This window comes from Heterocephalus glaber, unplaced genomic scaffold (assembly GCF_053883595.1).
Source record: "Heterocephalus glaber isolate CG9 unplaced genomic scaffold, H.glaber_assembly_v1.0 deba00001457, whole genome shotgun sequence".
Lineage (NCBI taxonomy): Eukaryota > Metazoa > Chordata > Mammalia > Rodentia > Bathyergidae > Heterocephalus > Heterocephalus glaber.
In genome coordinates, this window is record NW_028258305.1 from 268,093 (window position 1) to 294,465 (window position 26,373).

Here is a 26,373-nt window from a genome sequence, read left to right on the forward strand (position 1 = left end):
GTACCTCGGATTATATGTGTGTACCACTATACCTGGCCACATTGGTAATTTTTCATGTACACTGTCAGTGGCCATAGGTAATAATAATGTCATCTCTTGATTATCCATTCTTACATATTTCAAAGTTACCATTTAATAAAAATGGATGAAAATAATCCCATGATAATATTTATTTGCTCTTGGAATGACATTTTAACATTTTTATGTGACATTCTAGGAATTACCTGGACCTCAGACAAATAAATTTAACTATAAAACTGAATAACTTATTTTTGCTAAAATTTTAGACTTTAGTCCTTAAACTCATTAAAAATCAGATGATTGTATAAGTGTGAATGCCCTTCTCTTTAGTCACACTCAGGAATGAGAGGGGAGGGAAATGAGATAGTAGTTATTTAGTTTAGGCCTTTCATCAGTTTGGAAATGAGGGAGCAGGGCCAGTAAATTTGCTCCTTTCACATGGTAACACTGGTACAGTAGTTCAGCCACAATTGAAATTGATTTCTCTAGATTCCTAGTTTATTGTATTTCTTTACTGTATGTACCTCCCAGCATGGTATGTTTCCACTGAGCTACATAAACAGTGTTGCTGATCTACCTGATTATAATCTAATGATGAGGTATAGATGATACTTGATTACACCTGGAAAATATAACACGTTATGAGTTTTTTGAGTTGATAAAATCTTTTTTCCAATAATAGCAATTTTTAGCATTTATCAAATTTCTAATTTTTTGTAATCAATGCTTTTATCCCTTCTAGAATTTGTTGTTATTCATAATGGAATCATCACAAACTACAAAGACTTGAAAAAATTTTTGGTAAGTACAGTGACCTCAGGAGACCCCAGTCTTAAGCCAGGAGTGGTGTCATATGCCTGTAATCACAGCACTGGGGAGACTGAGGCAGGAGGATCCCTGCAAGTTCGAGGCCAGCTTGGGCTACATAGTGAGTTCAAGGCCAGCCTGGACTACCTAGTAAGACCCTGTCTCAAAAAAAAAAAAATACCCCAGTGTTTGAGAATACCTTGTACGAGGGATTGAACTTGGGACATTGCACTTGTGATGTAGGCAGGGGAACCACTGAGCTAAATCCCCAGCCCAATTTAAGAATGGTAAGGTTGGGGGCTGGGGATTTAGCTCAGTGGTTCCCCCGCCTACATTGCAAGCTTAAGGACCTGAGTTCGATCCCCGGTACCAAACAAACAAACAAACAAAAAAAGAATGGTGAGCTTGTTTTTTGGAATGTGCAGTACCATCTTGGTGTCATCAAGTAATTCCTAAGACAGTTACAAGGGTATGGTGGTTTTGGACTTTTCTTTGTTAACAGTGAAGCAATTCTATTTCCTTATATGAAAAGGAAATAATTATTTGACTTTATTGTAAATGACTAAAACTCAAATAAAATTGGGATGGAGGTATAGCTTAGTGACAGAGTGGTTGCCTGGATCCCTGATATCACACACATACATACATAAAGTCTTGGGGGACATTTGTTATGCTGTGAGATACATTGTTTGGTATTTTAAAAAAGTTTCTGGGATATGTAAGAAGAATCAGTACAGATTAAATAAAATATGTATGTCCTAAATATCTATGTGCTATGCTGGGATAGTTGCAGTGGTGACCTTCATGAATGCCTTCTCAGAGCTGTCTAGCTGAGTTTTCTGCACTGATGGCAGTGTCCTGTGTTAGTGCCATCTAATGCAGTTGCCACTGTCCGCATATGTTGATTGAGCTGCTGTGACTAATTTTTAAATTTTCATTAATTTCAGTTAAATTTAAATAGCCACATGTAGCTTATGGCTATTTTATTCAACAGTGCAAATCAAAAAGAAAGACTTGTTATATTCATTGTGCAATTAGTGTTTTGAGTGTCATTTTAATTATTTAAAATTAATACCATACATATGTGGCATATAGCTTAGGTGAAGTATGTGTTCAGTTTATAGAATACCATGTTATTTGGGGTTCACGAATCAGATGGTGGCCTTATTTTTGAACAATGAGCAAATGGGGTGTGGCATTAAAAAATATTAGAAATTTGAGAGAAAAATTCTATAGAAAAGACATGGATATCATGACTATTTCCTTGATTTTTTTTTTCTTCTCTGCTTACAGGAAAGCAAAGGCTATGACTTTGAATCTGAAACAGACACAGAGGCAATTGCCAAGCTTGTTAAGTACATGTATGACAATTGGGAAAGTGAAGATATCAGTTTTACTACATTGGTGGAGAGAGTTATTCAACAATTGGTATGAATCTATACTTTCATTGTGACTCAAGTTTAACTTTCTTTATGTCAGAGTTATACTCCATTGTGTATAAATACTACATTTTCTTTATCTGTTCATCTGTTAAGGAACATTTAGGCTGCTTCCAAGATTTAGCTATTAAGAATTGGGCTGGCAGTAACATTGATATGCATGTATCACTGTAACATACTGTCTTTAACTGTTTTGGGAAGATAAACTAGAAGGGAATAGCTGGGTCAAATGGAATTTCTAGTTTCAGTTTTGGAGGAATTGCCATACTGATTTCCAAAGTCATTATACTAGTTTATATTCCCACCAATAATGTAGAAGGGTTCTCTTTTCAAAACACCATTGCTAGTATTTGTTATTATTTGGTTTCTTGACGATGGCCATTCGTTCTGGGGTAAGATGGAATCTCAGTGTTGTTTTAATTTACATTTTTCTAGTGGCCACGGACATGGAGCATTTCTTCATATATTTATTGGCCATTTGTACTTCTGAGAAGTGTCTTTTTATTTCAGTTGCCCATTTTTAAATTGAGTCTTATTTGGGGGGGGTCTAATTTTTTTGAGTTCTTTATATATTGTAGATATTAGTCCTCTGAAATATAGCTGGGAAACATATTTTCCCACTCTGTAAGTTGTCTCTTCACTCAGTTTGTTTTTCTGTACACAGGTTTTTGATTTGATACAATCCCATTTGTTGTATCTTGATACTATTTCTTGTGCAACTGAAGTTTTGTTCAGAAGGTCCTTGCCTATGCCTGTGAGTTTTTACCTTGAGATTTTTTTTTTTGGTACTGGGGATCGAACTTGGGTCCTTGTGCTTTTGAGGCAGGCCGCGGAACCACTGAGCTAAATCCCTGGCCCCTTGAGATTTTCTTTTTGGAGTGCTGGTTTGGTGATCATGAATTTCAAGTGTTCTTTATCATGGGAGCATCATTTCTCCATCAACTTTAAAGGATAGTTTTGCGGCTATATGAGCCTGGGTTGAAGATTGTTTTCTTTTGGGGCTTGAAACTTTTCATTCCAGGCTCTTCTGGCATTTAAAGTTTGTGTTGAGAAGTCTGTTATAATTGTAATCGGCTTTCTTTTTTAAGTGATTTGTTGCTTTTTCTAACTGCTTTTAAGATTCTGTTCTTGTGTTCAACTTCTGGAATCTTGACTCTGATGTGTCTTGGAGAGGTTCTTTTCTGAATGTGGCTATTTGGGGTTCTGCATGTATCACTTAACTGTATGTAAAATTCTTTTCCCTTATTTGGAAAATTTTACGCTATTATTTCACCAAAGAACTTTTTAATGCCATTTGTGCTCTTTTGATTAATTCTACTTAAATCTGAGGTTTGGTCTCTTTGCATCATGTAGGAGCTGTTGGATCCGTTTTTTCATTTTCTTCCATTGTTTTTAAGGTATTTCTTATTAATTAATCATAGAGAACAGTTCTGCCACTCTAGTTCTCAACATTGGTCACTTTTGCTGCCCATGTTTTCGATATAATTTTTAATCTCTTGAATTTCTGTACATAGCTGTTTCCTGGACTCTTAATCTTTTTCTGTGCTGTTCATGTGTGTTTTGCATCATTTTGTTTAGGTCTTCTAGCTTTTTATTAGTGTCTTCTGTAGACTTGCTGATCATTTTGTGTATTGGCCCAGTAACTTAATACTTAAATCTTCTGTTAGCTTGCCAAATGCTTTCATCTGTTGTTGTTTTTCATCTGTTTTGTTATTTCCCCTAATAATCATTTCAGATAATTAGGGTGTGTAGATTTTGGTTTCTTCCCCTTTGAGGGTATGTGGATCACCTTTGAGAGATTTGGTAGTTGATGGAGGCATTTTGTTGATGCAGGCATTTGTTGTCTTCTCATGCTTCTATTTTTTGTTTGTTTGTAAGTATTTTAGTGAAAAGGCTTATGGGTTGATTTTAATGGACAACTCTGTTTCTAGTATGAAGACTTCTTTAGATAATGTCTGCTTTTCAGTGGTGACCTTTGGACATGGCTAACTATTGGCCTTTGCCTCTGTCCCAGGATCCATTCACCTCCATTTACTTGAGATGGGAGGTTGCAGTGTTTTTGGTCCATTACCCAATTTTCCAGGAATGAGCTACTGTATATTTTATGATCCCAAAACAGTCTAGATATTGGCATCCCAAGAAAGCCACTTAGTAGCAATAGCCGTGTCTCCTTGGCTATAGTATTAAAATTGGCATCAATTATAGCATCAAATACAAACTGAGTATTGACAAACCCTAGTGACCAATAAAGTATCACCCTTAACCATAGAAAACAGATCTGCAATTATGATATGAACACCAAGACAGACCAATTATTGACCTTCTGTTGTCCTATGATAAATATCTACTAAATGGAACAAGTTTACCTGTACTGACAATAGAACAGTGTTCAACGACAGTAATGTAAAGTTAACTAGTTATGTAGAGATTCATAAAACTTAGTAATTATACTAATAAAGGTAGAGGGAATGGAGAACCAGTGAATGAAAAAAGCAAAATTTGAAAAATTAATCAGATATGAGGAGGAGGAGAGAAAAGTGACATTGGGGCTCCTTTCAAGGAGTAAACCAAAGTTAATAGTGGTAGAGAAAAGTTTCAGTAAAGAACAAACAGGAAAAAGAAGAAAAAAGATAACAGAGAGCAAAAATAGGAAATGGAAGATAAGGAAGACCAAAAAAGGGGAAAAAAGGAGATAAAAGAAACTAAAAGTGGGGAAAAAAGGGAGAAAAAAACCCCCAAACCCTCAAATATCCCAATGAAGAGAAGATAAAAATAATACAAAGTAGAAAAATCAATAAGAGATTGAGTTAAAGAAAAAAATTCCTGTGTTATTCAGTGAGTGATTTCTTTTCAACAACTACAGTCTTGTGATCCAGTCAGTTGCAATTTTCTGTGCCTACCTTTAGGGCCTGTGGGTGTTTTAGGTGTCCTCCCTGTACCAGAGGTCCACCTGTCCCTTTCCCCTAAGATTGTGGTTACTGCCCAAGCCAAGGTATGTCCTTGCTCCCATTGGTATATGGGGAATGCAATCAGCCCTCTATTTTCTGCTGGATGTAGGCTGCATGACGGGTTGGAGTGGGCTGGGGTTTGGTTGATCTCTTTTTTCCTTGGGCATTGTTCTTGTTCAGGATCAGATTGGTTGATTAGTCCTCATCTCTTCTCCTCGTGCCATGGGAAAGGAAAATGTAGATCTGGCTTGGAGTTGGTGGGTGGTTGCGCCCTTGTGTCAAGAGACTCTGTGCTTCTGATGGGAGCTTGCTTACTTGTGTGGAGGAGGGGTACCACACAGGTCTGCTTATTCCTTTGTGGGAGGGTTACTGCTTTCTGGCAAGGGTCTGCTCACTCGAGTCAGTGAGGGTTGTCACTGGTGTGGCGTGGGTCTGCTTGCTTGAGTGGCTGAGGGCTGCTGCTTGTCTCATGGAGGTCTGTTTGCTCATATGGATCTGTTATGATTTCTGTAAACAGATTTCTTATTTCATCCATGCTGCCCTCTAGTTTTTCTGTAACTCCAATTACCATTAGGTTAGTCTTAGCATGATCTAGTAGCTTTTGCATCAGTTTTCCTTATTTTCTTGTTGTTTTTACTGTACCTCTATGTATGCTTTTGATTCCAATCTGTCCTTAAGGTCTTACATTCTCTCTTCACATTGATCTTTTCTGCTGTTCATATATTCAGTAGAATTATTTATTTATTTATTTAAAAAATTTTTTTCCCCACTAAGTTTATTGGCACATTTTAGGTATGAAATACATTTACATACATCATTGGGATCTTGTACCATTACATGAGTATCTTGATTCTTATTTTTTTACCCCTTCCCCTGCCCTCCCTTCACCCCCTCCACCCTTCCCTATTTGCAAAGATTTTGTTTCCATTTTTTTCCTTTTCACATATTTTTTCTTTTCCCTTCTTTCCTTTTCCCTACCCCTCCCACTTCCCCGATCCTTTACACAATATCAGTTATACATTTTTAAAATTAAAATATCAAGACCTAGGAGACATTACCACAGATTTTACAGAGTTGAAAAGGATATAGAAAGCATATTTCAAAAATCTGTTTTGAAATATTCTTGACAACTTCTAAGAAGTACCTTGGAAGACAAATTAATGAAACTAACTCTGGAGGAAATATAAAATTTGAATAGCACCTATTAAAGAAAGTATATCCCTAGCTTGAAAACCTACCTATATGACAACAACAGGCTTGTATACATTTTAACTGATAAATTATATAAAACATTTAAAGCAGAAAAAAAAAGAACATTTCTCCCCTCATTTTAGGAAATCGACATTGTGCTAATCCTAAAACTAGATAAAGATAATAGAAGAAAAGTATGAAGATAGATAGAAATTCGTTTAACAAAACAAACTATTAGAAGTCAGATCTGGCAGCATGTAGAAAGTGGTTGGTTTTATTATAGAGATGGCAGTGTTGGTTCAGCATTGGAAGATCCACCCCCAAAAGTCATCATTTTAACGGAGGAAAGGAAAAAGCCATATGATCCTGTCACTAGTTGGAGAAAAAGTATTGGACTAAATTCTACAGCTGTTCATGGTAAAAGCTATCAGGAGACTAGAAGTAGAACAGAACCTTCTCAACAGATTAAAGACATGTACTCCATGCTTCCAGTGAGAATGCCTTATATGAATGGAGACGATACAATGCTTTCTCCTTAAGGTGGGGAATAAGGGCAGATATGCTTACCCTTCTTCTGTCCATTAAACTTTGAAACCTAGGCCCAAACCAAAATAGTCTGGCAATAAAATGACAGAATTAGGATAGGATTGGCAAGGTAGAAGCAAAATCTTTATATGTAGATGAAATGATCATCTACAGAGAAAATTACAGAGAAAATACTAAGAAATCTCTAGGAGCCCCTAGAACTTGTATTTGGATTTAGCAGGATTAGAAAACACAAGGTATATATAAAAATTCAGGTCTATGTATACTTGCTATAAATGAATTGGATATTGAAATTTAAAAGTTATGTAGGAGTACAAAGGACCTAGAAAAATAAAAAAACCAAAAAAAACCAACAAAAAAAACAGTGTTGGAAGACGTTTAGTACCTAATTTTAAGACTTCTAAAACTACAGTAATCAAAGCAGTGTTGGTGTAAGGAAAGACATATAGATCATTGGAATAAAACAGAGAATCTAGAAATAGAACCACACATATATGGTCCACTGAGTTTTGAAAGATTATTTAACATTAACATTTTATAGAGTATAAACTCAATTCAAGAGCTGAGGAAAAGATAGTGTTTTCAGCAAACAGCACTAGAACATCTGGTATCCGTATATAAAAAATTAACCTCAACCCTTTATTTCCATACATAAAAATAACTTGAAGAGATCTATGAACCGAAATATGAAAGCCTAAAAGTATAAACCTTTAAGAAGAAATTATGAGGGAAAATGTTTATGAATTTAGGGTAGGCAAGAACTACCTAGGACATAGAAAACATGACATATAAAAGAAAAAAATTGATAAATGAGATTCCATCAAAATTTAGAACTTTAAATGACATCATTAAAATGAAAAGTAGTCCCTAAACAGACCATATTTCCAATGCATATAACCTATGAGCAGAATATATAAAGAACTCTTACAGCTCATTAATAGACAACCCAATTAAAATGTAGACATAAGAAGATGATAAATAGCCAGTACAGCACAAGGAAAGGTGTGCAACTCTAGAATCAGAAAAATACTATTAGTACAAGAACAAGATTGAATTATACACTCATTAGGGAGATGAAGTTAAAAGTTTTAAAAGCCTTGTCATGACTTTTTCGTTTTGTTGTTTTCCCCCTCTTTGCTTTTAATTTCTTGTCGTGCTCAGTGGATTCCTTCTGCTGGGCTTCCTGGGGTTGTGATCCTCATTGTCTTTTCCTAGGGTATTGTCTAAAATTTTTTGGAGTGCCGGTTTGGTATTCATGAAGTTCCTGAGGTGCTCTTTATCATGAAAGTATCTCATTTCTCCATCAGTTTTGAAAGATAGTTTTGCAGAGTACATCAATCTGGGTTGGAGGCTGTTTTCCTTTAGGGCTTGAAATCCATCACTCCAAGCTCTTCTTGCCTTGAGGGTTTGCATTGAGAAGTCTGCTGTGATTCTGATGGGCTTTCCTTTGTATGTGATTTGTTTCTTTTCTCTCACTGCTTGTAGAATTTTGTTCTTCTGTTGGGTTTCTGGAATCCTAACTGTTATATACCTCTGTGTAGATTTTTTTTGATCAAGGCTAGCTGGAGTCCTATATGCCTCATTTATCTGTATGTCAAGTTCTTTTCCCCTCCTTGAGAAGTTTTCTGCCATCACTTCTGTGAAGAGTTTTTTTTATGTCATCTGCACTGTCTCCTCTTTCTTCCTTGACTCTGATCAGTCTTATGTTATTCTTCTTTGCATCATCTAGCAGCTGCTGGGTTGATTTCTCATGTTCCCTTACAATTTTAAAGCAATTTTTCTTTTCCTGGTCACTAATTGCAATCTTCTCTTCTATATCTGAAATTCTGTCCTCACATTGGTTCATTCTGGTGTGGAGACTTTCGATGGAGTTTTTAATCTCCTGGAAATCTATTTGCATCTGTTTTTTGGATTCCATTTGTTTCCTATGTTGGGATTCCATGATGTTCCTCAGCTCCTGTATTTTTTTATCTGTGTCCTCTCTAGATTTATTAATCATGCCTTGCACCATGAGCACAATCTTTGCTGTTATCTGAGTAATTATTTCTGATTTCATTTTACCCAGATCCTCTTTTGTTGTCAGTTCAGAGAGTCGAGGTGGTTGAGTATCAGAGTGTTCCATCTCGTTTCCCTTTAGAGTTGCTGTAGGTGATCTGGAAGTCTGTTTTTGAGGCTTGTTTATGTGTTTTCTCATTTCTACGGGGTGGGGGGCGTGTGCTTCTGGTGCCTGCGTGGGTCACCTTCTCTGCCCTAGGAGTGTGGAATGGCGGCGGGGGAGCCTCCCTCCGGGTGCTGGGACTGGCTCACCTTCTCCGCCCTTAGGAGCATGGAATCAGTAGAATTATTTATCTTGGGATGTTTGGTGCCTTTTTATAGACTCCTTATTTGTTTGGTAAATTTGTCATTCATGTTTTGAATGGTCTTTGTTAGCTCTTTTAATTTTTTATTTGACTCTTCTCTAACCACATTGGTCAGTTTATTAATTTCACTGTCTTATTATGTCATCTTTGTGTTCATATTAGTTTCTGTTCTTCCTCTGGGATCATTTTGTACAACTCTGGTATTTGGTGTTTGATTTCTTCTCTGTTGCCCCTTGGATCTGCTTTGGGAGAGTTGGGAGTCTTCAGAGGCATTTTCTTGGCACGTTTTTTTTCACGTTCCTTTGTGTGTGTAAGGGTGTGTGTGTTCATGTGTGTCCTGAGGTTTAAGATCAATTAGAGTGAAGAGACTTTGTTGTTGGTGGGAGTATCTCTTTAGTTAGATTCTGTTTTCCAGTGCTGTGATCTTGGTTTTATTTATCAAGAGGTATTGTCTACCACTTCAGCCTATTCCGTTTAATTGGGTTGAACCCAATCATTGTGTGTAAGGAGAGAATTCTTACTGGTTGTAAAAGCATCCACAGATCCAACCATACATTGATCATGAACATTAACTCTTGTTTTGACAATTTCACCTTTTGTCAGTGTCTCTTACAGACTAAACTGTTCTGTATTAGTGGTTAGTCTGGGATGTGGAGGGAGGAGGAAAGGAAAAAGAGGAGAAGGAAGAAGTTTGTCACTAAGAGGAGAGGAAGATAAAGGTCATTGGGTACAAAATGCTAGGAGGTTGGCCTCTGTTGGAAGTATTTTTATTTTATTTTATTTTATTTTTTGGTACCAGGGATCAAACTTGGGTCCTTGTGCTTGCGCAGCAGGCAGCGAAACCACTGAGCTAAATCCCCGGCCCTGGAAGTATTTTTATAGTTTGAGTAAAGGGTTAGTTTTGGCGGTTTGAGAGAATATTTGTGGAGCTGGGAGGAGGGATTCAGCAAGAGGAAGTGTAATTAGGGATTGAAGGAAGCTGTGACATTATCTGAATCTGTTAATGTATTTGTAGTTAATTTTGTTGGGATCCTCTAAACACAGTTCTATTAAGGATTACCCTGACAATGCCATGAATGGTACCAGCCACGTTAAAGCTCAGGTCTATTCTTACTGTCTTTTGAACATATACAGACACCTGCTGTATATATGTTGCATGAAAGGTGGATAAGAGAGATAAGACAAGGGGTTAGGGAAAATGGTGGAAGAACAAAGACAAAAGAATAGGGAGGAAAGGAAGAAAGAAAAGATGAGAAAGACAGCAGAATAAAGGAAAAAAAGTTTAGAAGACAAAAAGTAAAATAAAATATTGATAAGAGAGGAAAGAAAGAGAGACAGACAGACTGACCCAGAGAGAACCCAGAACAGAAAAACAAGTAATCCAACAGAAATCTCCACATGGCTGCCTATTTCATAGAGCCAGAATGTCCACACAGTTTTCTTCACATTGTAGTCCTAGTCCAGTTGCAACCAGCAAGCTGGTTTCCTGTCCTGTGGACTATTTAAATGGCTGCTGGGAGGGATGAGGGCTGTCAGTCTCTTTGGACTTATCTCGTGGCTGAAAGCCATGCTTTGGGCATGGCCATTTGCAGACCTTTCTCTCTGTCCCAAGACCTGACCACCTCAATTAATTTGGGAAGAAGTGGATATGGTGAACTTTTTCCAACACTTGGTTCTCCATCATCTTCTACTCTTGCTCTTCTTGCTTCAGGGCACATCTCCCAGTCTTCTCTGAATTCTTCCTTCAGGGGCCTTCTGCTTATTGTATCACCAGAAGCCCTCTGCCCTTGGGTGACTTTTTCTGTCCCTTCACCCTCAGACCTTTAACTGCCCCTGCTCCCTCAGATAAGTGCTCCACTTTCCAACCCATGGAACTTGGCTCAGTCCCCCTGGCTCATGCAAGATAGTGGTGATGGGCAGAATTTCACTCTGAATCAGATCTTTCTTGTGTTTGGGAAAGCAATAGGAAATCATGCACTCTGATCTGGCTCAGTTGAATCTCTTCTAATCCTCTGTGTCTCCAAGGATGGAATCCACAATTCCCTTCCAGGGAGCTTGATGTCACCCATAGTTCACAGTGCTCAGCCTGTCTCTGCCTAAGATGAGGGACTTTCCTTGTCAGCATTGAGCAGTGAGCAGTGGATAGTGGCTAGGATGCTGCAGGGACAGTGTTTAGGAAGGTGTTGTGGGGAGGGATTGCTTTTTTTGTGTGTTTTGCTGGCTGTCCCTTTCTCTGGTTGCAGTTTGTTGTTTCCCTGTAGCCCAACCTGCAATTAGCTCTCATGCTGGATTTTCTCTTCCAAGTGTGAGAGATAATAACATAGGGAACCTATCCCAGGAGTTTGGCCTCTGCAATGCTACCTCCTTCCCTTGTACACAATACCTACAATGGAGAATTAATCTCTCTTGCTTCCATCTAGTAACTTAGCAAAAGGGTACCTTCAGTGTGCAATCTTTATTTTGGAATTATGTTTGGACATGTCTGAGCCTGCATACTCAATCCTTTATTATTTCTTTTGGGACCTTTTCCTTGGTCCCGTACTTCAGTGGCCCAAGAGAAAGCAGGATTCCTTTGATTCCATCTCAGTTGCCCTATTTAAAGACTAAACACATCCACAAAACTCTTGAGTCTATAGTGATGCCTAACCACCTCCCAAACTTGTAACTGTAGCTGTCCCATTTATAGGCCCTTTTCTTCCCTTCTAAGACCCCAGTCTTTCCATCCCACCGCCATCCTAACCTTATGATGTCTGTAGCAAAAGGAGTTAGGAAGATGGAGAATACTGTATGGACACCCATTCCTCCCTTTACTCAAGGCAGAGTAGTGTGCCTTCCCATCCTTTCTTGTTTCTTACAGGTTTTCCCTTTTTAGTCACTGTATAGTTCACTTTGTGTTCTATAGTGGTTCTTCACTCTCCTACCTCATTTTTTTCCTTTATCTATTCTTTATTAGGTCCTGTGCCTGAGGAGGTTGGTTTGATGATGTGGTGTGGTGTGCATATTAATAATTGTGAGTGTATATGTTCCCATCTCAAGGTAAAAATGAATGGAAGTTAACAGTGGTGTACAATTACTAGAACAGAGAAGGGGGTTTTGGATGTTGAGCTCGGAGTCTTTTCTATTTCTGGCCTCCTTTTACTAATTCATAGTATGAGAGATATGCTGCATCTGTTGAGAAATGTTGATAGCGTATACGAATGGTCTGAGTTTTTTTTTGTTTGTTTGGGTTTTTTTGACACTGGGGATCGAACTCGGGACCTTGCGGTTGTGAGGCAGGTGGCAGCACCACTGAGCTAAATCCCCAGCCCCAAATGGTCTGTTTTTGGAGCTGTTATCTCTTAAGCATATTTTGAAAATAGGCCTGATTTAAAAAGTTGGTCTTATATATACCAAAGCTCAGGAGTAAGCATCTACCTAAAATGTAGACTTATTCATAAACTACTGCAATAGAGCCCTGTGTGAACACAAATTTCTCTACTGAAGCCAGTATATCTTAAGCACTTCACATTCGATACTTGATTATAACAAAATTTGCTAATATATTTTTTCCCCTCCATAGGAAGGTGCTTTTGCACTTGTATTTAAAAGTGTTCATTTTCCTGGGCAAGCAGTTGGCACAAGGTACATTATAAATCTAATATGACTAATAAATTATATATTTTGAAACATTTGAGTTACATGGTTCTTTTTTGGGGCGTGGGTACCAGGGATCAAACTTGGGACTTTGTGCTTGCGAGGCAGGTGTCGGAACCACTGAGCTAAATCCTGGCCCTACATGGTTATTCTTGGTAGCCTGTAAATGATGACCCTTTACTATAAAGGCTCTGCACTTAGATATTCACGTGAATATATTTTTATATAACCCTTCTTATGTATTGTACCACTCTTTCATTTCAGAATGTCTTAAAAAAGCAAATACATTTGGCATTTATGATTTGCCTTTTGTGTTTGGGGTGACACTATCATTACTTTGTGAATTTGGGTATTGAGTATTCTCTAATTATAGTCCTAAAACATTAACTTTCTCCATATTTTTTGAAACATATATTCCTGATAGATTCTTAGATAATTGTACCATTATTGCTTTTGCTAGTGTATTTAGATGTAGTCATGAAGACTAGAATAGTGAGGAGCCTTAAGATTTGATAAGAAAGAGAAGTCTTTAATTTGAAGGTAGGATGACTACAAAGAAGAGCTAAAGAGTCATATATTGGCATCCTGGGTACAATTGAAGGGAAACTTTTATTTATCATTTAAAGGGAGAAAAATTTTAAATATAGCATTATGCAACAGGAGTTGGCAAACTTATTCTGGAATGATAGTAAATACTTTAGGCTTTCTGGGCCATACAGCCTCTTTAGTAGCTACTCAGCATTGTTGTTCTGGTGTGAAAGTAATCATGGGATGTTTGTAATAGATTGGGTATGGCTGTATTCCAATAAAACTTTCTTTAATATATCAATTTGTCCTTTAAAATAAATAATTATAATTAAAACAAAAAATTTAATTATAAAAATAGGCACTGAGGGCTATGGATCTTAGTTTGCTGACCTAGTTGTTTTGATATATCTAAAGCTGAGTTTAGAGGGAGAATTAATACATTATTTGAAGAGCATTGGCTAAATTCTAGTTTTATATTGTTAGCACATTATGTATGAAAAAAGTTTTCATTCTAACCCATTTTCAATTACAGGCGAGGTAGCCCCCTATTGATTGGTGTTCGGAGTGAACATAAGCTTTCTACTGATCACATTCCAATACTCTATCGAACAGGTAAACCTGCTTTTGCTTCATGCTGTGGGGAAAACATGGAAACAGTGCAGTAAATATAAAGAATTCTTTCCTTAAATTAAAATAAATGTCCCTTTGGCTTGATCCATATGTATATAACTGTATATATAGTTCTGTCTAGACATGAAAAAGGTTTGTTTTTGTGAGTTCTCTGACTAGTAGAATTGTTTTTCTGTTGTGTATCCTTAGCTAGGACTCAGATTGGATCAAAATTCACACGGTGGGGATCACAGGGAGAAAGAGGTGGGAAATGCACTCTGCATGAATGGGAAGGAATCTTACCCTCTTTTGTTCATTCTTTACTAATTCTTTGTTCTTGGAGTTGAATGAATGTGCTGGGCCTCTAAAAAAGTGCTTATTTTATGGGGAAACATATTTTGACTTTTTTTTTCTAATTTGCAGAATATATTTTGTTTGCTTTTGGCATTTAGAAAACTGCTTTTAAATTTTTTTTTAATCTGTGAAGTATGAGGACATAGTCGAAGTTGTATTTTTTCCTATGTTTTGAAAGTATGTAGATACATGCTTAAATTAGGAAAGGAGCACCCTATGCTAGTTTGAACAAAGTGGTAGTTATTTTAGTAACTTAGCCTTACTTTTAACTGAAATACATTTAAATGCTCTTCATTTTATGCATGAAATTTTATGTTTACATTTAATATTTTGATTGGCTTTATTTGAATTTAGAGTTACTCTTTCTTTGTTTATGTTTGAAGTTAATTTTTAGAATAAGACTTTCAACTATACAAATTCTAGACCATTTAGTGATATATTTACACAGAAAAGTAAAACAACAACAGTGTGCTCTTTCTGTTTACTGATTGTTAAAAGCTTTCCATGTGAAAGGTAGGGAGTGGTAGACTCAGGAAATTGAAACCTGTATTTTGAAACCTGTATTATTAATGTTTAATTCTTGGTTTCTTGAAAAACACTTAACAAAGTACTCTATTTTTAATGGCTACTCCTTTTATTTTTTTATTGAGAGCAGAAAATTATTTTCTTAAATAACCTTTAGTCCTAAGATATTAGTTAGATCTTATTTTCTGTCTCTGTCACTCCTCTCTCTAGCCACTAGTCTTTCCAGAAAAAAACTGCCAGTGAGAAAATAGAATGTGGATCTAGAGTTTCAGATTTCTGTTAATAACTCAGCTTGTGTATATATTATCTATATGTGTTACCTTGCAGGTTGTCTTGGGCTACTTTTAGAAATAATAGAAAAATCATAGTTAAGGTCTTAAGATGCTAGAAGAAAAATTTTATCATGACAAATTGTGTTTGATAAGCTTTATTTCTGTAGCTCCTAGTAGGAAATGTGTGGTCCAGTGAAATTTAGTTAAATGAATAGCCTCTTATTGAAGGGGCTATGTAAAGAGAGAACTCTGGACTGGTGTTTAGGCCTTTGTTGTTTCCTCCGGGTGTGACCAAAAAAAGCCACTTTTCTGTCTGTAGGACAGGGATGATAATTGTATTCACTTCATGAGATAATCAGTATATGGGAAAACATTCTGGATATATTAAGAGTTGTATAGATGTTATTTAAACAGGTAGTGATACCTTGTTCATTTAAATATTTTAATAGATATACTTCTATTGTTTGAAGAATGATATCAGTGTTTGGAGTGAAATTCAACACTGTTAGGACATTTTATGAGAAAAGCTAATTATTTATTTTGAAAGGTAGGTGTTAGGCAGTCTTTCTACTTTTTTTTTGTTTGAGATTTGTCCTCTTGCTCAGTCTCATTAGTGCTGTGATTACAGGCAAATGCTGCTGTGTCTGGTGCCTTCTCCTTGTTTTTTAATTCATTTTGGGGGAGTGAGTGAAGGGGAGTACTGGGGCTTGAAGCAGGGCTTTGCACATGCTAGGTAAGACTGTATCACTGAGTTATACCCCTAGTCCCTTTCACTTTATTTTTCTGCATAGAGTAAAATGCAATTTTTGATGGACAGTTCTAGAGTTTTGTCAAAGGCAAACAGTTGTTTAACTACTGCTACAATCAGTATACAGAAAATTCTCTTCCCCCAGAAGTTCCCTTGAGTTGTAACTTTGTAATCAACCCTTGTCCCATTCTTCACCTGACAAACACTACTGTTACATTTCTATAGTATTACCATTTTTAGGATATCATTTTATAGTTAGTTTTAAAAGTTTGATATCTTTGTTTGTTTGTGTTTTGGTACCGGGGATTGAACTCAGGTCCTTGTGAGGCAGGCGGCAGAACCACTGAGCTAAATCCCTGGCCCAAAAGTTTGATATCTTTGGTGGGGGATTTAGCTCAGTGGTTTCGCCGCCTGCTGCGCAAGCGCAAGGGACCTGAGTTCGATCCCCAGTACCAAAAAAAAAAAAGTTTGATATCTTTTAAAACACACCAACTACTCAGGCATGGAGGACTTTGTACATTTCTAAGAATAATTATTACCAAGTCTTTGTACATGCATTTTAGAGGATAGGTATGGTATGCATTTTTACAAGAATATTTATGGTATTCTGTGGTTGTTGTGTCCATAGGTTTTAAGGTCACCTGTGTTCTGGCCTTGGAGAAGTGAGTTTTTTGTAGGACATTTGTATAGTCTTTAGCGCATATATTTTTTTCTAGATTAGGCTAATTCACACTTCACAGTTCTTCATTTTCACTTTAGTTGTGAATGAACAAAAAAGAAAACACTATTCTCACTAACTTGACAATTAAAAATTAAAAATGTCAAAATTCTGAAGTGCTAGAATTAAAAATGTTCTGCCATTATAAAAGTACCATAGTTTATCCTAACTTACAAGAAGTGTAAGAAAACAATTTTAAGACAGGAGAGATTCTTTCCTGCATCTAACAGTAGATACCACATGGCTGGAGAGTGATAATGTATCTCTGCTTTGTTTTAAAATCAAAATTAGTTTAGACTACATGGTTTGTTATGCTGACTTGCTATTAAAACTAGAGAAGTTTTGTTATAACAAAAATTAATTTGCCAGTAGTCATTCTTTTCATTGCATAGTTTTGATATTTTTAATGGAAATTTTTGAAAAGTATAGGAGCACAAACGTGTATGTATTAAGTCCATCAAGTTTGGTATGAAATTAAATTAAGATTGTATATATTTTTAATGAAAAAAGGTCATGATATTAATGAATTATTGGATTTTGCCTGGAAAAGAAATATTACTTTAAAAAATTTACAGTGTAGCACTGTTATCTGCCACGCATTATTTTATGGTTGCTATTTCTCTCTACACTTTTTGTCTGTTCTTATTGGCTTAATGCATGGAAAAAGTTGATCTACCTGGCATTTTAAAATTGCTGAAATTATTTTGTGTTGCTATGGGTTTTTTGGTTGATTTTGTAAAAATTTATGTATGTTTTTAAATTAATCATGATTTTCCTCATATTTACAAATTCATATTAACTATATGTGCTAGGCAAAGACAAGAAAGGAAGCTGTAATCTGTCTCGTGTAGACAGCACGACTTGCCTTTTCCCTGTTGAAGAAAAAGCAGTAGAATATTACTTTGCTTCTGATGCAAGGTGAGCATCCTTAATTGATTCAAAGAGAATTTTTAGTAAAATTTCTTATGCTACAATCAGTAAATGAAGAAGTCATTTTTTATAAATCTAGTCACGCTTTATTAAATAACTTTCTCTTCTTTTATGTTACAAGGAATCAAACCCAAGGCTTTGTGCATGCTAGGCAAGCCACTGACCTATATTCCCAGCTTTAAAACTTTCTTAATAAGTATAGGTAACCTTTTGGAGATGGGACTACAAGTACACTTTTTTCACCACTTTGAAGCATGTAGTTTGGTTTACCAAGAATACAAATAGTCCTTGAGACTTGTTCCGGTATAATTACTTTAGTGCACTGGTATATTCTCCACCCCCCCCCCCCGGCCTTTTAGGTTACCCAGATTTTGTAGAGAGGAGAAATTTTAATTTATTATTATTATTATTTGCAGTGCAGGGTTTGAACCCAGGGCATTGTGCACGCTAGGTAAACACTCTTAACAGTGAGGTAGATTAGAGAATAGAATAGCTTAGTTGATATCACACCAATTATAGTATACTAGCTGAGCCATTTTACTTTTATTCTAACATGGACACTTATCTTTTACATTTAGAAGAAACTTACAGCATGATCTCTGCAGTAAAGGAATAGTACTAGTCTAAGAGAGAATATGAACTATAGCAGTTCAAATTGCCAGAAGGTATTTGAATCACTCACTATGGCTGAAAATAAAAGGAGATAATAAAAATTAGAAAATGATACCATTCAGGACTTAAGGGAATATATTACCTCAGGGGGAAAACAAACTTCATTGTTTTCTAATTTTGTAGATGTGTCACGGCTCTCATTAAGTAGCTTTGTTACAGAGTTGACAGTTACAGTTTAAACTGGAGATTACAGATGTGATCAGTCTTTTTTATTCATTCTTGCATTCATATTGAACACTGCTCAAAGCCATATGCTATCTCAGGAGATCATAGTGAATAAGAAATAAAAATATTACTTGCCCCTATGAAGCACTTCCATAATGGAAGGGACAAGTTTTAAACAATAATCACAAAAATACAAAATTTCCACTGTAACAAGAACTACAAAATGCTTAGAACAGGGTGATTTATCCCCTTGTGGGTAGATTTCTTTAAGAGCATGAAGGTAGAACTGAGAACTAAGGAGAAATTAGGAGTTAATTAGGTGAAGAAGTAGAGGGAGGAACATACATTTTCTGCTGATGGCTTATCCTGTGAGAGTTCAAGAGAGATGTGCATGTGGCTGCAGTAGAGAGTGAGAGGAAGTTTGGTGGGAGATGAGGCTGAGGAAGGAGGTATAGGGATCATGACAATGTATTTAGGTGCTTTCCTTAAGAACCAAATAGAAGCCTTCAATAGTCTCTTGGGTAAGGGAGAAAGCTTGATTGTAGAGTTACCTTTTGATACCAATTTTGGCAGAAAACTGAATGGATGGATGGAGATAAAAGAGAACTTGGAGAGATTAGCTAGGAGCATACTACAGTAGTCAGCCACAGCACCGACAGCAGTTTGTGCTAGTTTGTGGTAGTGTACATAGCAGGGAGCTTTGAGAAGTGTTTAGGGGTTAAAATTGTTGGATTTAGTGATGGATAGAAAAGGAGAAACTGTCCAAGCCTTTTGATCTAATCTAATCTAATCTGGTTAAGTCGTTGTATAGAGATCCTGTTATTTTTTGTTCACAATAACCTCCTCCTTCACTGCCCTGTAGGTGATGGCATTGATTGTCAGAAAGTTAACAGAGGTACTGTACTGCAAGATTATAGCATTTGTATTTAAATTTGGTCCTTGTGTCCTAAAGATAGTTTCATTTGTAATACTGACCCTTGGTTATTGACAGTAATATCTCCTTGAACATTTTATAGTGCTGTCATAGAACACACCAACCGAGTCATCTTTCTGGAAGATGATGATGTTGCGGCGGTGGTAGATGGCCGTCTTTCTATCCATCGAATTAAACGAACTGCACGAGATCATCCTGGAAGAGCTGTACAAACCCTCCAGATGGAACTCCAGCAGATCATGAAGGGTGAAAGTTTTTGTCATGTTATAGCTTGATGTCCTTAAAGAAAGGAGGCATTCTATTTCCTGTCTACTGGTGAATCTAATAATGATGTTGAGTGGAATCTTCCATATGATTAGTGAAGGGGCAACCCCAGAAAAAGGAGTGATTTTTCAGAAAAATTATTTGCTGGTCTTAACAGTAGTTCTTCAAAGTAGTTCATGATTTGGTATTTTTAACATTATAAAAAAAAGATTATTTTAATGGTACCTAATATTTTAGAGATACTCTTAAAGTGTATATATATAGTTTATGTTCTGTTACTTATTCTTATAGTCTCCCTGTGCTTCAGTTTGCTCATTTGTGAGATGGGGACAATAGAACCTACTTCATTAAGGGTGTATGATGATTAAGAGGGTTAATTATGTACAGTCATTAAAACAGTGTCTGGCATACATATTTGGTGCCATAATGTTTGCTGCCATTAACCATTATGATTATTTTGATTTTGATTTTTCTCTTTTCTGATCGGGTTGTGGTGGAAATAAAAACTAACATTTATTGCATAACAGGTATATGTCAAGTTCCTTGCTAATATTAACCCACATTATAGACCCTGCTATGAAGTTACTGCTGTTGTTATTTTACAAGATAAGAAATTTCCCTAGTTGAGATAATAAAAGATAGAACCATGATTTAAGCCTAGGCCTAACTCCAAAAATTAAGCTTGTTATTCTCCTGGTTTGTTATAATTGTACATTTTAGGTGTGAAGTAAATGATAGTGAGTTTTCCTCTATGCTTGCTTATTTTTCTTCACATAGAGCAAAATATTTTCATCCAGTTCTTTAGACAGTTATACAGTATATGAATATTATTGTCTGTTGCATGGCATTTTGTTTCATTTATCAGGCTAAAGGAGATAGACTTTTAGTTATGTACAAATTTCTTATCTTGGGTTTATTAATTTTTGTTTTAATTATCTAATTTCTATTACTGTAGGCAACTTCAGTTCATTTATGCAGAAGGAAATTTTTGAGCAGCCAGAGTCTGTTGTGAACACAATGAGAGGAAGAGTCAACTTTGATGACTATACTGGTAAGACATGAATTATTATTAGTTTTAAAAAATTAACTTTATTGCTATATTTTAGGTGTACATTATGACCACATTCATCCTTGGGAATTTGTACCTGCACATGATATATCTTAGTTGTTTATTCCCATTCCCCTTCCCTCTCACTCCTCCACCCCCTCCCTATTTACAAAAGCATTGTTTCTGTTCTTTCCTTCTTTTCTCATATTCCCCACCCCCCCCCCGCCCCATTTCCCCTTCCCCTTTGAATCTTTGCTTCCTATTTCACATCATCTATTATACTTTTTTTTTTTTGGGGGGGTACTGGGGATTGAACTCGGGTCCTTGTGCTTGTGCAGCAGGCAGCGAAACCACTGAGCTAAATCCCCGGCCCTCTGTTATACATTTTGATCCTCATTTATACTTTCACTTTCTCACACCAGAGAGACAATTTGGTATTTACTCATGCATGTCCTATTTATTTTACTTAAGAGTATGGCTTCAATATGCATCCATTTAGCTATAAATGTCTCTAGTTTATCATTCTTTATGGCTGAGTAGTACGCCATTTTATAAAAAACCCAAATCTTCTTTATCCAGTCACCAGTTGACAGGCATTTGGGTTGTTTCTAAGATTTAGTTATTACAAACTGTGCCGCTATAAACATGGGTATGCGTATATCACTGTGGTATAATGTTTTTAATTCTTTTGAGAAGATACCCAGCAGGGAAATAGCATGTCAGATGGGACTTCTAATTCTAGTTTTTTGAGGAATCTCCACACTGATTTCCACAGTGGTTGCACCAGTCTATACTCTCAACTACAGTGGAGAAAGGTTCTTTCTTCCCCACAGCCCCACCGGCATTTGTTATTTGTTGATTTCTTGATAACAGCCATTCTTTTTGGAGTAAGGTGAAATCTCAGTGTTGTTTTCATTTGCATCTCTCAAATGACCAGTGATGTTGAACATTTTTTCGTATGTTTATATTTGCTGTTTCTACTTCTTCATCTGAGAAATGTCTGTTCATTTCAGGTACCCAGTTTTGGATTGGGTCTTTAAATTTGGAGGGTCTAATTTTTTTAAGTTCTTTGTATATTCTAGATAATAGACCTTTGTCTGAGGAACAGCTGCTGAAAATTTCTCAGATGAAAACAGATGGTGACCATAAAGAAAGACATGATTAATAACTCTAGAGCAGACACAGACAAAAAAATAGAGGCGCTGAGGAAAAGGATAGAAACCATGAATACCCAGCATGGGAAAGAATTTGGAAAACATAAAACACATCCAAGCAGATAGCCAAGAAATTAAAAATTCCATTGAAAGTTTCCACAGCAGAATAAGTTAATGTGAGGACAGAATTTCAGATATTATATTATTTTAGTTTCTTGCAGGGGTTGCCATTAGCAACCTGAAAGTTTAGTGTCCCCTGTAGCCTCGTAGAGTAACTATGAGTGCCAGCTGTCATTGGAGGCTAGTCTTTCAGTCTATGATTCTACTTATATGAGGTATCTAGAATGACCATATTCATGGAGACAGAGAGTAGATTAATAGTTACCAGGTGCCCAGGGGTGGGGAAAAGAGGAGTTATTGTTCAGTGGGTATAGTTTCAGTTTGGAATGATGTAAAAGTTGTGGAGATGGAGAGTGGTGTTGTTTGTACAAAGGTAGGAATGTGCTCAATGCAGCTGAATTGTGTGCCTAGGGACAGTTAAAATGTTAAATTTTATGATTGGGCACCTGCTGTGACTGCAAGGTAATAGTTCTAGGCACCGTGAGTTCTAAGAATGAGATCTGGTCTGCTTGCTAGAGAACTTACATGTATTGGCTAGGTTTTCTCTCAGGTTATAAATAAGCAAAAGTGTAAACTTCCTCAGAGGTCTTTTAGATGATGCTGTGCAGGATAACCTTTATCTTCTTACATGTTAAGGTGGTGGTCAGAGTGCAACACTAGTCTTGTTGGTTGAAATTCTGTCCAGACCACATGTCCTAGGAGTTTATGAAATCTTATGGCTACAAACTGTTAGTTTCAAAGTCGTGTCATAGATAGGAGTAGACCATAGGAAAATGATACCTGGGATAACCTTGCCCTTAAGGTTTGAATAATTTAGAAGGGGGGATGGTAAAATATGATAATATGGCATTAGAAATGCATTTTAATGTTGAAGCGCTGAAAGTTTAATGTTGAATTTGGGAAAAATAGAAAATGAGTCTGCTTGTGAAGAGGCTTTTAGGTCAGGGAAGACTTCATGAACAAGGAAGGTATGGATTTTGAAGGATTTGGAAGGTTTAAATAGACGAATTAGAAATATTCAGTTGTGGAGAAAAGCATTAGCTAAGGTGAGATAGTAGAAAACTATTAGGAAGTTATTTGTGGAATCATTTATAGTCTGTTCTGTCTAACAGATCTAGTACTTGAAGAGCAGTAAAAAGAAATGGGTAGGAAAGGAGTAAGAGGAACTACCATGGAGGCCTTGAATGCATTCTGTTGTGGGGGATGGGTGAAAGGTACCTCCTTTTATAGACTTTATAGAGCTATCAAAGGCTTACAGCCAGGGGTGATCCTAGCTGTACTGAGATGAATTGGGAGAGAAACAGGAACAGTACAAACCAGCAGGGGATTGTTGAAGATGTTTGGGCCTGAAGAACTGGGAGAATAGCAAAAATACCATTTAGAGTATTTGTGGAATTATGGTTAAGAAAAATAATTGTTTCATAAGGGAAGAGAGTGAAACATTGAGAAGTTCATAGTGTCATTTCTCCTCCTGCCCACACACTGGGAATCAGACTCAGAATCTTGCACATGAGCTATGCCTTCAGCCCTGGAAGTTCATGGTTTTAAAAAGCTTTTTTGTCTCTAATTATGTGCATAAAAGTTTTATAATGTAAGCAGAATAGCTGTTACTTTGTAAAATGAGGGAATCATGGCACTACAGTTTGAATGTCTTGCCAATTTTATATTGCTAGTTACTCATGGAGCTGGACATGTAGTCTCCATGTGTTCAGTGGTACTCCCAAGTGCTCTCTATTCTCGCCCCTGTCCACCAGGCATTCTTGGTGTTTTTGGTAGTTAGGGCCTGTCCATTATCAGAATTAGGCTCCTCTCAAAAGCATTATCAGTTCAGACCTTGGGTGACTTCTTCTAGGGCTATCTACCCTAAACTCCCTCAGTTGCCAGAGAATTTGCTACGACTGATTTTGGGGAAACACAGTGGCTAGTTAATTTTATCATCTTACCTCCCTGTTGTTCTTCTGCATGCAGTACAAGTCTCTGGTACTCTGTTTTTATATTGAATATGAATCTGATCCATCTTTGAACTGCTGTTTCCTTTCTTCTCAAACAAACCTTTGTAGTGCATGCCAAGGTCTATGGGTAGAGTTTTGTCAGCAGGCAGTGCAGAGCAGGAACAGCTAGAAAGCTGGCCTGGATGGCACAGCCAGAGTGAGTGGAAGGACTGGGAGATTAGGTTAGAGTGAAGCAGGCAACAGGTCATGGAGGACTTGAAATACATAAAAAGAAGTTTGGATTGGATTCTAAGTTATTTGGGAAGCCAGTGACACTTTTTATCATTTTGTTTTTTATTTTTCTGATATAAAAATAGAAAGCTCCCCTTACTATCGAAATTTTAAAATGAGAATATAAAGTCAGTCAAACAGATAAAAAGTAAAACATATAACTTGTCTTTATAGTATAACTAAAAAAAGATGGGGACATGAAGAGAGCAGACTGATGGAGGATGAGAAAGCACAGAAAGACCATGTCCTCAAGGAAGTACACGTCTTTTTTCACAGCCAGGCCCTCAGCTGTGTGGGTCTGGAGCCCTGGTAGATACTCAGGACCCTGACTAGGACATTCATCTACTGGGTGCTCAAGAAATGCTAGTTGAGTGAGAGAATGAATGTTGAATGACAATTTCTTCCAGGTAGAAAACTAGGGACAGAAAAAAAAAAAAAGAGGATACGAGTCCACTGGAGGGTTACAAAGTCAGATTTATGTTTTCCAGGATCACTCTTTTTTTTCTTTTAAATTCTTTTATTGGCACATTTTAGGTATACAGTACATTTACGTAAAACATTGAGAACTTGTACATCTACTTGATGTGTCTTGGTTCTTATTTTTTTCCCATTCCCCTGCCCTCCCTTCAACCCCTCCACCCTTCCTGATCTGCAGAGGCTTTGTTTCCATTTATTTCTTATCTCATATTTTTTCCTTTCCCTTTTTTGCTTTCCCCTACCCCTCCCACTTCCCCTACCCCTTTAGACCTTTTCTTCCTATTTCACATTATCAATTATTCATTTTAATCCTTATTTACACTTTCAGTTTCTCATACCAGAGAAACTATTCATTTTTTGCACGTGTGTCCTATTTATTTCACTTAAGAGTATGTCCTCAATGTGCGTCCATTTAGCTATAAATGTCTCTAATTTCTCATTCTTTATGGTACTCCATTTTATATTAAAACCACATTTTCTTTATCCAGTCTCCAGTTAATGGGCACTTGGGCTGTTTCCAAGCTTTAGCTATCACAAACCATGCCGCTATAAATATGGGTGTGGATATATCACTGTGGTATGATTCTTTTAATTCTTTGGGGAAGATACCCAGTAGGGGAATAGCTGGGTCAAATGGGACTTCTAAACCTAGTTTTTTGAGGTATCTCCATACTGATTTCCACAGTGGTTGCACCAGTCTGCATTCCCACCAACAGTGGAGAAGGGTTCCTTTCTCCCCACAAGCCTGCCAACATTTGTTATTGGTTGATTTCATGATAGCAGCCATTCTTTCTGGGGTGAGGTGGAATCTCAGTGTTGTTTTCATTTGCATCTCTCAAATGACCAGTGATGCTGAACATTTTTTCATATGTTTATCTGCTATTTCTACTTCTTTGTCTGAGAAATATCTGTTCATTTCAGATGCCCATTTTTGGATTGGGTCTTTAAATTTGGGAGGTCTGACTTTTTAAAGTTCTTTGCATATTCTAGATAGTAGTCCTTTGTCTGAGGAACAGCTGATAAAATTTTTTTCCCACCTTGTAGATTGTCTCTTAGCTCTGTTGGTGGTTTTTCTTGCAGTGCAGAAGCTGTTTAATAAGATGAGATCCCAGTTGTTGATTCTTTCTGCTAATTCCTGTGCTACTGAGGTTTTGTTCATAAAGTCCTCTCCTATGCTGATGTTTTCAAGAGTTCTATCTAACTTATTTTCCAGCAAGTTTAATGTTTCTGTTTTAATATTTAGATCTTTAATCCACTTCAATTTTAGTTTAATGCATGGTGATAGATATGGGTCTAGTTTTAATCTTTGGCAGTTTGATATCCAGTTTTTCCAACACCATTTATTAAATAGGCTATCTTTCCTCCAATGAGGATGGTTGGCTCCTTTGTCAAACATGAGATGGCTGAGTGTGTTTGCAGTTGTTTCTGCATCTTCTAATCTATTCCACTGATCTTTGGGTCTGTTTCTTTGCCAGTATCATGCTGTTTTTTTTATCACAGTGGCTTTGTAGTATAGTTTGTTGGGTATTATGATAACCCCTGTCATGTCTCTGTTGCCTAGAATGGCTTTTGCTATTCTAGGTCTCTTCTGATTCCAAATGAATTTTTGGATTGTTTTTTCTAATTATGTGAAATATACTGTTGGGATTTCAATCAGGATTGCATTGAATCTGTATAGCAGTTTTGGA

The 26,373-nt window shown here is 36.7% G+C and overlaps 1 protein-coding gene across 2 annotated transcripts in view; it reads left to right on the forward strand.

Moving 5' to 3' along the window:
* The window catches only part of Gfpt1 (glutamine--fructose-6-phosphate transaminase 1), a 72,085-nt gene that overhangs the window by 22,323 nt on the left and 23,389 nt on the right, over positions 1 to 26,373 (forward strand). The window contains exons 5-12 of one of the 2 annotated variants that reach the window (XM_004849929.3): positions 764 to 822; positions 2,122 to 2,256; positions 12,872 to 12,933; positions 14,006 to 14,085; positions 14,293 to 14,346; positions 17,512 to 17,617; positions 19,483 to 19,646; positions 20,620 to 20,715. In XM_004849929.3, the coding sequence (XP_004849986.2) occupies positions 764 to 822; positions 2,122 to 2,256; positions 12,872 to 12,933; positions 14,006 to 14,085; positions 14,293 to 14,346; positions 17,512 to 17,617; positions 19,483 to 19,646; positions 20,620 to 20,715 (756 nt within the window). The remainder of the gene's footprint in view (positions 1 to 763; positions 823 to 2,121; positions 2,257 to 12,871; positions 12,934 to 14,005; positions 14,086 to 14,292; positions 14,347 to 17,511; positions 17,618 to 19,482; positions 19,647 to 20,619; positions 20,716 to 26,373) is intronic. The other variant, XM_004849930.3, reaches the window with a different exon arrangement.